Raw genomic sequence first — 14,397 nt, 5'->3', positions numbered from 1 at the left:
CCGAGGTGAGGAGATCTTCTTTCCCTGGACGGAACGAAGCCCTTTCAGGCAGTTGTGAAATCTCAGAACATAAATCTACAAATAAACAGCTGCTTCAGTGACTGATACTTTAATGGGGATCACAACAGCTTGACTGCTGATTCTGGATTCTTGCTGTTTCCTCAATGAGCCACGACAAAACTGTCGAGTCTCACTCTATGCATTTGTAGAAGGGCAGGGAGTCTCGTCCTGAGACAGGACATTTGATAAACAAACGAGGCAAATTGGAGCTGATCCTTCTGGTGACTGCCAGTGCTGGCGCCTTTTTTTCCTTCTGGCACCTGCCCCAAGTTCCTGGCATCTACTCTTATTTTTCCTCCCAGGCCAACTGCAAAAAAGGGACTTGACCTCAGCTGACATAGAATGTGGAAGAATGTGTATGCATTGAAAAGCAATCCAGGGAGCTGACGAAGTTAATGAATTTTTATAGGAATTCATTCAATACCACCCAGTGAGAGACCATGCTTTGAATATTTGCTCAAAGGCAATGGGGAAATGAGGACTTGCTTATTACCTCTGGTTCTTGAAAGAAAACATTGTCTCAGATACAGCTTCCATTTCTATTGTTGATTTGCTTAAACATTGGATGTGTGGAGATTCTTCACTGACGTGTTTGTCCATTTAACTAGCATTGGTTAACTACCGTATGACAGACACCAAATGTATAGAATGGACTAGAGAGGCTACACCAATTTATGTTTGCTGTAGTGCCCGTGTGTGGGGGTGAGAGATCCCTTTTTCTTTTTTCTCCTTACTCTCGCCTTGGCAACTCCTGCCCTTCCATTTTTCTCTACCCTTTTCTTGCTTTTTCCTGGGAGTTGAGACCTATCTGATTGGTAAGATTATTAGAACCTTCCATTCACAGACAGTGCTACTAAGGGGCACAGTCATTATTAATTTGAAGTACTTTTCTTGTGTTCTCTTTTCTTGAATCCATCTGAAATCTGTTTTTCTTTGCAGCAGAGATATTTCTGCAGGAATTTCACCTTATTTCCCCCCAACTAGATAGCCCCTTATTAAAGAATTAGTCCTTGGATATTCCACTGTTACCATAAACTAAACTTCCATATATCATAAAATTGTTCTGTTGTATTACCATATACTGGCTATGTTGTCCATTGTCTTTTCTAATTAAAACTTAGAATCTGCATTTGAAATTATTTAAAAATCTTTCTTGATTTTTTTAATTGGTCCTCATTTGAATTTGTAGATTATTTGTGAGAGAACCAACATTTCTTCAGTATTAAGTTTTCCCATTCGGGAATGTAGTACCAATCTCCCTCTAATGAGGATAGTTCATAAAATTTTATAGTTGTCTTCCTATAGGTTTTGTACATTTTTGGGGGTAAGTCTAATTCTTCTTAATGTACATATACAATTTATATATAAAATATAAGTAATATGATTGCATATAATTTAGAAATATTTTCAAAATATAAACGTGTAATTTATATTTTTTCTATTATGAATGGGTAGTTTTCAACTTGCCCATGGTTATTGATGGTGCTGATGGTGTACCTGGCCTGATCACTGGCCTCTTACTAGTTGTAAAAGTTTTAAGGTAATTCTCATGGAATTTTTAGGTAGGCAATGATACTGTCTGAAAACAATGACAATTTTTTTTTTCTTCCTGATATTTACAGTTGCTTTGTAATTTTGTGTTATTGCACTGGCTAGAACCAAAGGTGAACAAGAATGGTGATGGCTAGAATCCTTTCTTGTTTTTTATTTTAAAGAGAATACTTTTAGTGTTACAGGGTCTCTTAGTTCTTATCCCAGATGCACCAAAGAATTGGAGATCTGAGACCAGAATAGGTGGAGAGAGTTTATTGAGTAGATAAGTAAAGTATACTTTCAAGAGTAGAAGCAGGCCACTGAGGGGAGAAGGAGGAGCATCGGGAAGCTCCTCCTTTTAAGCTTGCTTTGTGTACATGTAAATTTAGCCTTGATTGACATTTTTGATTGACAGCTGGTGGTTATATAACATTTTGGTTTCTACGCTGTGCCTCCCCATGATGCATTCTGTTATAATTGTATTTATTTATGTGTTGTATACTTACGAGTGTTGAATAAGCTTTTGTTTGTGACCTTAAAAGTAAGGACTAGAGCGCAAGTTGCGCCTTTTGTAGGCATGTTCACAAGGACATCTCCTTATGGCTTTTGAGCCAGCTCTATATATTTCGACGTTAAGTATAATGTTTTTGTGGGGTTTTGGTGGATACCTTTTATCAGGTGAAGAAAGCTTTTTTTTCCCCCTATTCCTAACTTGCTAAGAAAAGTAAAAGCATTTATTATTTTTATTTTTTTAAAAAAGATTTTATTTATTTATTTGACAGAGAGAGAGAGATCACAAGCAGGCAGAGAGGCAGGCAGAGAGAGAGGGGGAAGCAGGCTCCCCGCTGAGCAGAGAGCCCGATGCGGTGCTCCATCCCAGGACCCTGGGATCACGACCTGAGCCGAAGGCGGAGGCTTTAACACACTGAGCCACCCAGGCACCAATAATTATCTTTATTTTTTAAAACAAATATTGAAAAGGCTATAAAAACATTGAGCTAAGCATTAAAATCAAACAGTCTGAGCAGGTAACAGATGGAGTGGGCAGGGCCCGCTCAGAGTGTGCATTTGCTTCGGTACCTTTGGTGAGGCCCACAAGGAGTGGGCTAGAATCAAATCCTCCTGGACCTCTGCAGGTCTTATTCCTCATAGCAGTGATTACATCACTGGAAGAGATACAAATGTAAACGAGTGTGAAAGTCTTTCGAGCAAAAGCAGGGCAATCAAACATGTGTTACCCAGACACTGACGATGTGGATGTGTCTGTGCGAGCACCGAGAGGCGATCACTACACCCAGGTCCGCACAGAGAGATAAGAAGGCAGTCAGCTGAGGCATCAGAAAGGAATATTTGTAGCAAAAACTTAAATGCTTGTTTGAAGCAGGAAAGAAAATTAATCTTCCTAAAGAGACGACTTGAGCCCACCTCTCACCTTCCCTTCTCCTGTTGTCTTCGTTTCTACTCTTCGGATCCTGACTTTTGAATCCCTGGGCCACATGGGCAGAGACAGAGGCTGCTTCCTGTGGAATCCACCCCAGCTAGGGAGAAACCTGTTACTGCAATTTCAGATGCACGTCAGAGCTTTTGCATCCCCTTATCTACAAACCACTTTTGGCATTCTTGTGGAATATTTATCTGTTTCTACAAGAGCTTGGTTGGAAATGCAGATTGTCATTAATTTCAAGTACGTTTCACAGAATCTATTAGGTGTCTAGTAAATACTTTTCAAAGGTAAAACTAAGCAAAAAGACAGGCGCTTTGTCTCCTACAGAGTTGGGGTGCGGCTCACAGGGAAGGGAAAGTTAAAGTGCTCGTATTTAAAAAAATGTGAAGAGAGATGGCTGTACGTTTTCAGTGGTTCTTGGGATGCATTTTTGAAAGGGGTTAGTGATGGGTGGCTGAGTCTTGCCTTAAGACTTCCCTTTCAGAAGAAAATGAATGTTTTCTGGACTCTTAGCACTCATACCCAACATTTCTTTACTTTAAAAATGTTTGCTAGCTAAAGTGCTCGTATTTAAAAAAATGTGAAGAGAGATGGCTGTACGTTTTCAGTGGTTCTTGGGATGCATTTTTGAAAGGGGTTAGTGATGGGTGGCTGAGTCTTGCCTTAAGACTTCCCTTTCAGAAGAAAATGAATGTTTTCTGGACTCTTAGCACTCATACCCAACATTTCTTTACTTTAAAAATGTTTGCTAGCATGCAAACCACTTCACTACACAAAGGAAAATGTCTTTTATGAGTTACATTTATTTTAATGTTTATAAGCAACTAGTAGCTAAAATGCCCATTAAGGTACTGAATGTGCACAATTAATTGAACATCTTTTAAAATTTATGATCTATTTTATTTTAAGGAGAGTGCATGCGTGCACATGCCTGTGTGTGGGAGAGGGGTAGAGGGAGTCAGAAAGGGAGAGAGAATCCAGCAAACTCCCCGCTGAAGGGGAGCCTAAAGGGGTGGGTGTGGGGAGTTTGATCCCAGCCTGAGCTCATGACCTGAGTGGAAACCAAGAGTCAGATGCTTTACTGACTGAGCCCCCCAGGAGCCCCTAATTGAACATCTTTTAACATAATTTTGTTTTGAGCTCTTAAGTGACTTAGGCAGAATTTTGTTAGCTGTTGGTGTTGCCTTTTAAGTACATTGTGAAATGATATTTAAAAGTAAATAAAGGAGATGCTGCACAGTTTCGAACTACAGAAATTAAAATGTCCCACTTTCAGTGGAGAAGGAAGAATTTATATAATTGACCATTTGGATGTTGAATAAAAAGGAGAGGCAGTTACACCTAGTGGAATTATAAGGCTTCTGATTTGTTTAGATATAAATTTTATGAGGACACGGTGGTTCAAGCCAACATAGTATAGTTGTAATCAGAGTACACCCATCTGTTTTGCATATAGCCATGCTTGGTTATTCTAAGCATTTGTTTGCAATGTATTTAGAAGGCCAAAGTGTTATATTGGTGGTTCTACACTTAAGTGAGACTCCAGAGAAACATATTTATCTGAGGGCATAAAATTTGGATTAATGATGAAAAACTGTAGATCTCCTGCTTAAGTTCACAGTCAGCACCTGATCAGTGACCTTATTTCTGTCTGTAATGGTTCCTTTCTTTGTTCCACGTAATGCATTGGAGCCTTAGGGTAGTTGAAGAGATTTCATGAGAAAGTTGGTTGGTAATATGAGCAATATGTAGGATTTAAAAATTCTTCATAAGATAGAGCAAATATTTTTTCCATTTCTAGTACTTGCCTTATTTTATTTGTTACCCTTAAATTAAATACAGCTGAAGTTAATTTTGGTGTAAGGAGTAAGGTAGGGCTCCAAGTTTTCTTTTTCTTTTCAAATTGCTAGCCAGTTATCTCAAAACCATTTAATGATTAAAGATTTAATTTAAAAATGTGCCTGTGCCCAAAAAGCTATTAAAAAGTAAAACGATTGGAATTTTGGAAAAAGTGTGGCATGATTTTCTGTTTGCAGTTGGTTTTATTCCAATTAAGATGCATTCAAGGCTTAATGAAGTCTTGTTCTTAATGTTAAAGAACAAACTCAGGAACTAGGAAGACGCTCAGCTACCTACAAAAAATTTAAATGGAGGAGCTGCGTTGAAACTGCAAAGAAGAATTAAATGATTTGTATCAGAATTGCAGATATAATGAAAATATTTTGAGGTATATATGGAAGGAAGGGTATTTACTGCCTGGCTTCTTTCTTTTTATAGTTTTTTTTTTTTTAAAGATTTTATTTATTTACTTGACAGAAATCACAAGCAGGCGGAGAGGCAGGCAGAGAGAAAGAGAGAGAGCAGGAAGCAGGCTCCCCGCTGAGCAGAGACCCTGATGCTGGACTCGATCCCAGGACTCTGGGATTATGACCTGAGCTGAAGGCAGAGGCTTTAACCCGCTGAGCCACCCAGGCGCCCCATCTTTTTATAGTTTTATTTATTTACTTATTTTTAAAACTTAAATTCAATTAATCACCATATAATGTATTATTGGCTTCAGGGGTACAGGTCTGTGATTCATCAGTCTTATATAATACCCAGTGCTCATTACAGCATAAAACCTCAGTGGTTGCCTGGTGTCTTGAGCAGCTGCAAACCTCTGGAGTCCTTACTATGTGAGTCAAATCAGTCACAGCCACAGATCTTGTGAAGGCAGCCAGATACAATCCTAACTGAACCTGTAGTTTTTTTTCTGGCTGCTTCTCTGTCTCCACTTTTTACTTTAAATTTTCATTTAGCTTGGTTTACTTTTTAAATTTTAAAACAGTTACTAGAAATAGAGAGTATTTTGAATGTTGGACAGCTGAAGGAAAAAAATGGCAATAATGGAGACAGTAAAGAACTTAAATAATGATTTGAGAAATACAATTTAATTTGCATAACAACAGTCATTTTATTATCATCGAAATGTGAAGCCCTTGAACAATCTACATTTTATTTTCATAACAAAGAGACGAATAGCCAGTAAAAGAGATGATTTTAGGAATTTATTTTTTTTTTTCTTAAAAAAAGCAACTTCCAGAGTTTGTCATTGTGCAGGGTTAGCCCAGTCTCTTATAGCAGGGTACAGTGATAACTGATTTTTTATAACAATGACTCACTCGAGATCCATAACTGTCTTCTGAATTATCATGGAAAGAAGAAAGAACTAGTAGAAGAGTTTAATGTTAAGTGTATTTAAAAAAATCATATTCTAATTCTTTTAAGTTGGTTATCCAAGTACAATAATATAATAGAGCTCAGATAACTAGAAAAGGTAATTGACTAGAATACCCCATTCCCATCTGGTGTGCATTAACAGGCTTTTCACTGCATATATCTTTATATAGTTCTCAAGCTAATTCAACCCATTTTACACAGCATTAATTGTTTTTATTGAGTTGGCATTGGGCTGAAACTTACTATCTCACGATTATTATTATTTTTTCTAGTTCTTTGGTGGATTTTTCTCATATGACAGTGTTTGGACTCTAGTGTTTATGAGACATCAGAATCATCTTGGCCCCTTTTAGTGCTATTTACAATGAGGTGACCCATGGCCAGATATCCAAGTCTATTCATTAATTTGCCCACCTGCTCTGTTCTTGACCTTGGTCAGAGAGAGAACTTCTACAGTCTCACTGGAGTATGTGCAGAGCTCCAGGCCAGAAACTGTTTGTGAGCTGTTCTTCAATGGAGAGGACCATGGAACTCAACGTTCTTATTAATGCTGTGCAAACAGGGGTCTCGTCATTTTGGTAACTATTTGTACATTTAGAAAAGCAATACAGTCATGGGAAAACCAACAAGCACAGCTTGGTAGAATAACCTGCCATGAAATATCATTGGCTTTATAATAATTTACTACAACCGTCCTTTTTATTCACACTGGATAGGAAATGCTTCCATCTAACACATGGAATACGAATATATACAACAAAAAATTGGTTTTTATTTAAAAAAAACTTCACAAGGACAATAACATGGGGGTTGAAAATATAATTTTGTGCAGTTTCCTGATGACAATCATATGTCTGCTGCCTTTTACAGGGAATGATACAAGTACTGATAGATTTATAAGTCAGTTAAAGAATTTTGTCTTTAACAAAAATGTACGAGCCTATATTGCCTTATTCGTATAGTCTAGAAGTTTCACCTTCTCAAATGTAAATTCTGAATGACTAGGGATGACATGATGAGTCCATTTTAAGGACAAACCCTGCTAATCCTCTTAGGGAAATCAGCACATCTTTGCAGTTCCCTATTCATCCGAAAGTTCACCAAGACGTTGTGGAAACTGCACAGGGCTTCTCATTAATGTGCCGCTGAGATCTTGAATGGTGCCCGCCATCTTGTACAATGTCTGTATCTTGGCTTGAACTTTCTTATGGCCGCAGTGAGTCAGGCGGCAGTGGTGTGGGGTGGACTGTTCTGTACTGCCAGCAGTCAAAACAGTTGCCATGGGCTCAACGTCTCTATGCTGTGAGCTTGGGGAGCCCATTCTCCTACGGAATGGTTTGCCGGAGACCAGCAATGTCACTGTAGGCGACTGAGACATTGCAGCCCCTGGTTCATGAGGGACTATACTAAAGAAGCTTCGTGTTGTAAGAATAGACAATACAGGCCAGGTTGAGCGGGTGGCAAAGGGAGGTTGCTTTTCTAAGTCCTGGAAACCATCTCTGACTTTAGCTCTATGAGAAGGCGGGGCATTTGGAAGTGGCAGGCTGGGAGAAAGGCTGGGTCTGAGGTACACTTAGAGATGTGTCAGTTTGGCATTGGCGCTGTGGATTTAGTGCATGTGGTCCCCCACTAAGGCACTGCCGAGATCTGTGTTCCCCTGACTGTACCTTTTATGCCCAAGGATTCCCCATTCCTCCGAGCAATTCCCGTTTGTTTCTGCTTTCTAAAGTGGGGATGGAAAATAGGGCTCATTTCTCTCTCAAATTCTGACTGGTTTAATGGTGGCTCCTTGAACTTGTGGTGTGAGGACTGTGAAGAAATTGTTGGGCTTCATGGATAGTGCTATGATTGATGAACAATGGCTGCCATGGCTACAAGAATTGGTGTTGATGGAATGCATGCCAGGTCCTTATATCTCTGTTCTAAGTAAGGTGTTAAGAATCAGGCTGGCTTGATAGGTTCTTGAAGGATATTTGGAGACCATAACCCAAAGCACCAAGTTTATATTCATTTTATATTCTGCTTTGTTCCAGAAAAGATTTAAGACTTTGAGCAGATTGGGAGAGGAATTTTAAGACCTGCAGAAAGCTGGAGGGGGAGATAATTTTGATTGGGGGTGACAGAGGCCCTCTGTTTTCACCCTGGATGATGAAGCCCAATGTTTAGAAAGCGATTATAGGGCTTATTGATGGCAACAGATTCAGAAAGACTTGGAGGAATGGGTTGGATACCAGGCCTGGTGAGAATTTCAGGCAGAACATCTAGTATATTCCTCCTGGGTTGACAGCTTATATTTATGAGTATGTTGAAAAGCCAAGGAGAAATATATTTGCATCTACACGTACATGGCTTTTTTTGTGTGGTTAATTAAAGAACCTGGAGATGGTTTCCATATTATGTTATGACCATTGTCTCTCAACTCTACCTACAAATCTCTGGTATACAACTTTACCAAGAAAGAAAGAAAGAAAGAAAGAAAGAAAGAAACCAACCACAGAGATTGTATGGTAGGTGCTAGTGATGCCATTTTGGGAAGATCAACTCACATTTGTCTCTGAAAAATGGGATTAGTCACTTTTTCATATCTTACGTGATTTAAACTGAAGCCTAATCTTGATTTTTAACATGAATCATTAACAGGTTGCTCTTCAACAATGCCATTGTCTGTTGATTAGTGGACCATATCGGGCCAAAGCCAGCCACCGCTAGCTGCTCGTGGCCTGTGGGTTTTAGAAACTGTCTGATGCTCTCATCAGTACTCTCCAGTCAATGCACACACCTGATTTCACTTACACAGCAACGTGGCAACATAACTTTTTCCATCTGTAAACACCTGCTCTCTTTCTCGCTTGGAAACTGGGAGAATTGGAAAGGAAAATAAGGCATATGTTTTTACTCCTTTGCAAATCCCAGGCAAACATGCTTTTGGATACCTGTCTGATGTTGAGTTTCTTGCCACAATGGGGACCCCAAGCTTTTCCTAAAGTTGTAGGCAGAGTGTTTTCACCTTCTTGGGTGAAGATTCCTTGGTTCCTAGACCAAGGGTCCAGGGTCAAGTGATGGAGGTGGAGGAGGGAAGGCAGCATTTAGAAACCCAGCAGTGTTACTTCTCATCCATCCGACTGTGTTTCACCCTCAGAGAAATGATTTTCTTATTGGTCTCCATGAGACCAACTTAATCCCATTTAAGAGCATCTCAGCAGTTTCACTGTCTCTGGAACCTTCTAGAGATGATGGCTGGCTGGTTATAATTGTGACTGTAGGTGCCTCATCATTTGTTTTCAGGCATTTCAAAATTTCTGTTTCTTCTGCTGATCACAATTGTCGATGCATTGGCATTACCTACCAATTTTTAAGGTGTGTGAAGGTCAGTGGGCTTTATCACCACTCATTTCCAAAGCAGAAGCCTCCCCTAACTGGAAAGACTTATTCTAACACCACAGAGGAGCCTCCTCCCCAATGTTTCTAAGAGCCCAGAGCGTGAACTTTGGGTTCTAGACAGAAGGCCGAGGGGGAGGTCGGGAGGGGGGTGGCGCCCTGTTGGGAGGTGGAGCCTGAGGAGGAGGGGGAAGGGTGGAAGGTGGGGATGGAATTGGAGGGGTGGGAGCACTGGGGGGTGGGGGAGGGCAATGGGGAGCAGGGGGTGGGGGAGTATAAATGGGGGCAGGAGGCGGTGAGGTGGTGTGGTAGGCGTTGTTGAGAGGGTACTTGGTGGGCTGATTGTTCTTGACTCTGGTGAAGTTGATACAGCGCCCCTGGAAGAGAATCAGAGAGAAGGACATGTGAGCTGTTATTTGCTGTTTACATCAGGGCAGAAGGGAGGCCCGGTGAGCAGCTTGAAAGAAACATGTAGAAAGCAGACACAATGTTTATGACAGTACTCTCCTGACATATGGTAGAACTTAATAAATAAATTCCCCATTTCTTTTTTTTCAGGGCTTACTGGGTAAAATTATTTGTTATAATTCTTTTTCCCTGAGGCCCTCTCTCCAAGGGGAGGAAGAAGAGGGAGCGGACCTTAACTGGACACGCGGGGTCAAGCTGTTTACAGAGGTCATCGGATTTCATCTCAACAGCCTTGCCAGCCAGGAACTGTTATCAAATATTCTAGTTCGTAGGTGGGGAAACTGAGGCTCAGAAACGGTAAATGCCTTTCCCAAGGCCATAACCAGGGAGAGGTGGCGGTTGGTGATTGAATCCCAAAGAGGCTCCAGAACCTCTCTTCTTGCTGCCACATTCTCATGTCTTCTAAGGAGGCAGGGGACTCCACGTTTTTTAAACAAAGGGAACTTGTTTCAGCTGCTTTTGGTGATACTCCTGGAGGCAGTAGCAGGCAGACACCATGAGTTTTTCCTGTACTGTAATTCGAGCTCAGTCCGTCTGTGATCTGTGCTGCATGAAGGTGGCAAACCAGGGTGACTCTAAGAGGTGCTCATGCATTTGCCTCTCCCCATCAACTTCTGCCCCCTTTGGCCATTGGCGCTGAGGCAGCTCCCCTTCCTGCTGTGGACAAGATACCAGTCGATACAGCTTCCCCCTCTATGTCCCTGCCATCCCCAAAGCTCCGTCATAAACGATTTCTCCTGCTCTTGATCTGGTTGGGGCAGTCCTGCTTCTTCCAGATGCTGCTGCATCTGTTCAGGCATGCTTAGGTCCTTAAGAGTTAGAGCCTGGGGATATTTCATTGTAAAGCAGACATCTGCCCTGAATTCTGCTTCCCTAGCCTTCCCCTGCTACCCTCCTTCCTGGGGACCTCACTGGACAATGCAGAGCAAATACCTAGAGGCCCTGCAGCAGCCTCTAGAAAGTCCGGAACCTGCAGCCAGCCCAAGTAGCCCTCTCTCCTTTGTGGTGTCACCTCTCAGCTCTCCAAAGTCAGTCCTGCCTGCCCTGCCATCCCCCTCCCCCCAACAGATGACATTCTCCTTCCTGTGCCTGTGCTCTGTTCACTTTTGGCATCAGAATCTCCTGCTTTGTCTGGGCAGGATGTGGACCCATCCTAGTGGGGTCCTAGCCTTCCTCCAAATGTCCTGGGCCCGCAGGACATCTTGTTGTCCCTTCTACTGTGTGTCCTGGATGTCTGCAGAATCCCTCCCCCCCAAGGAGGTGGGGTGGGGGCACGTGACTTCCGGGCTGTCCTCCCCCTTTCTCTCTCTCCTGCTCATCCTAACCCAATACGATGCTATACTGGGGCTGGAGCTGGTGGGTGGGTTTTTCCCAGCTTCACCCTCCAGGATGGATGCCCAGCACGGGGCATTTGCCCTGGATGGGCTATGTCTAGAGAGGCTGGACTTTTCCTTTACAGGCCTTTGGAGGAAGGGGTCGAGGGGGAATGAAGAGGGCGAGTTTGTGGAATTTAAGGCACAATCACCTATAGGAGATACAAGTGCATGACCTGAGACGTGGCTCGGGCCGAGAGTCATAGCAGGGGCACGATGCATTGTGGGAGACAATGGAGGCTGAGCCAACCTGGCCTCACATGCACCCACCCCACTCATCCGCGTCCTAAGTCAGTCCCTTCCTTCCTCCTACTCCTCCCACCCCCCAATCTTTCCCTGATGACTTCAGCCTTCATGTAGCCTTTTCTTCCCTCCTTGGATTCTCTAGTTACAGCTATGTCACACACAGAAGCCTGCAAACTATAATCTCTAGTTGTTTGATTGGTGAATGCCTTGCCTCCTTGACCAGATGAGAAACTTCTGGAAGGCAGCCTTGTTTTGCACTCTGCTGCTCCACCACTGTCTTAGGAATTACAATGCCGTATTTAAATGCCAGCACCCCATTCCCGAGTTTGCATTTCATGAGGTTAGAACAAAGCCTAACCTTGTTAAATTCTGATTGGGGGCTAGCTAACTCAGAAATAAGTCCCCATCTCCGCATGGCATTGCGCAGAATTCCCAGGTCAGTCAGTGTGAAGCTCTCACAGGTTAGGTTGACTTTGTAACCCAGTGCTATAAGTTCCCAGTTGTCCAAGAAGCCCTCCTTTTTTTTTTTTTTTTTTTTTAAAGATTCGATTTATTTATTTGAGAGAGAGGGAAGGAGAGAGAGAAGGAGCAGGGGCAGGGGGAGGGACAAGGGAGAAGGAAGGCTCCTCTCTGAGCAGGGTGCCCAATATGGGGCTTGATGCCAGGACCCCGGGATCATGATCATGACTTGAACCGAAGGCAGATACTTAATGACTGAGCCACCCAGGCACCCCCTAAGCAATCTTCTTACAGCTATTAAAAAAAGAGAGACAACAGGCCTAAAATGGAGTCACCTATGCTAATCCCCATGTCAGCAAATCAAGATTCAATACCTAACTTAATTGCAGTTTCAAACATTCCCAGAAGTGTAATCTTAAACCTGTCAATCTGGAATTTCCTGGTCAGCATTAGTGAGGTAATCTGCCTGAAAGGTCCCTTCTGTCCCTCAAAGAAAGATGAGGTAACCCACTCTTTCCTGTCCCTGCCCCCTTTTGCCTATAAAAATCTCCATTTTGTACAACTCCTTGGAGCTCCTTTCTATTTGCTAGCTGGGATATAGCCTGATTCATGAATTGTTGAGTAAAGCCAATAAGATCTTTAAATTTTATTCAGTTGAATTTTGTTTTTTAGCACGGCTTTATAAATCTAAGCCTTGGGAATAGTTTATTTATAATTCTGGATAAAGCTCTTTCCTTCAAGAATGTTAAAGTCCTAATGATTACCATCTGTGATAAATTCCTGTAATGGACGACTCAGAGTTGGGATTTACTGTACTACATATTCTGCCCTTTGTTCCTAGACAGGCCAAGTCAGATAAAGAGGCTCAAAAGATTCATTTCCTCTGAAGATGAAGGAGAATTCTGATCCTGAAGATGGAGTTGCTGGTGCCTGGGGTCAAGTCCCCATATGGCTTCAGATTTCCCTGAGGGCTGGCCATCCCACAGCTCCCTCCCTGGGGTGGGGGTGGGGGGGCTGCAGTAGAGAGAGGAGGGATGCTAATTCAGAGGACTGTTTACTGTTTCACACACTGTAATGCTAATATATTTATCAGAGGCTATTTTGTCCAGAGACAAAATCAGGAGCTCCCAGCCTTCTTCTACCAGTACATGGGTTCATAACCCAGATTAGGATCCCCATATGTCTTCAAGAAAGTGTGAAAGGATTCTACAGAATAAAAGATGGTTCATTAGGTACCCCAGCCCATTAGAGCTGAGCACAGCAGCCCAGAGCTCTTAGTAAGCAGGCAAGACTGGGTGGGGGCCAGCTTACTGTCTCCTCCATGCCCCCACTGCGTGACATGGGGTGGGGACAATAATGTCGCCTGCCACTTAGAGTCATTACGAGGATTAACTTAATCAATGTTGATGAAGGCCTTGGAACAGTGCCTACCACATGGAGTTTGTAAATGAAATGGAGTCTAGATGGAGAAACAGATGCTCAGACACAATAATGACCTTGTCTAGGGTAGGAAGGCCAGTTGGAGGTAGGAACAGGTTTTCTGACTCCTAGTTTAGTGCCTTCTAAGTGAGTGGCAGCCTAGAGCCTCCACAGTGCGCACCTGGCTTCCATAACAAAACCTGTGTAGGAGGGGGGAATGTAGCCCTGAACATGGGACCAGAGCCGTCCCCAGAGTCCATTGTCTTATGCCCTCTCTCTACCTTCCCATGGCACGAAACTCCTGTAACTGATTCCTATAGGACCTCCCACCATGCTTTGCACACACAGTTGACTGATGATGCACCTACACATATTTATCGTCCTGAAGAAAGGTACAAACTTGGCATAAACAAATCCCTGGGGTCAGTTACAGTAAGATGCAATTAGGACTTCGGGGAGGGGTGTGGCTACAAATTAAGTTCTTAAAACCTGGAACTGGAGGAGCCAACACAAACACTGTAACACTTAGACCATATAATTGGCCTAAAGATCAGTTTACACGACATCATTTTTTGCTTGTGAGAGGATAATAGAAAGGCCAGATGTTCTCAGTGTCATATATGCCAGCAAATCTGCACCAGTGTTTGCTTAAAAGGTTGCTAGGACGACTGGAGCTCTCAGTTCATACCCTGGTCTTTGTAACCCAGTTAAATTCTTTGCAGGATTGTTTTTGGGAGGCTTGATTTGGATCCAATGTTCGGCTTTGACCTCAGTTTACCTCGGCTTGCTCATTTACAA

At 42.5% G+C, this 14,397-nt stretch overlaps 1 protein-coding gene across 2 annotated transcripts in view; it reads right to left on the bottom strand.

Annotated features, from left to right (window-relative positions):
• Positions 1-6,062: 6,062 nt before the first annotated feature.
• Positions 6,063-14,397, bottom strand: part of ANTXR1 (ANTXR cell adhesion molecule 1) — a 219,774-nt gene continuing 211,439 nt past the window's right edge. For both annotated transcript variants that reach the window (XM_032352316.1, XM_032352315.1), the window contains exon 18: positions 6,063-10,011. In XM_032352316.1, coding sequence (XP_032208207.1) covers positions 9,751-10,011 — 261 coding nt within the window. In that variant the 3' untranslated portion in view covers positions 6,063-9,750. The remainder of the gene's footprint in view (positions 10,012-14,397) is intronic.

The sequence above is a fragment of the Mustela erminea genome, chromosome 7, assembly GCF_009829155.1.
Source record: "Mustela erminea isolate mMusErm1 chromosome 7, mMusErm1.Pri, whole genome shotgun sequence".
NCBI lineage: Eukaryota > Metazoa > Chordata > Mammalia > Carnivora > Mustelidae > Mustela > Mustela erminea.
Note: the sequence above shows the minus strand (reverse complement) of the source record. Positions and strands in the feature narration are given on the sequence as shown.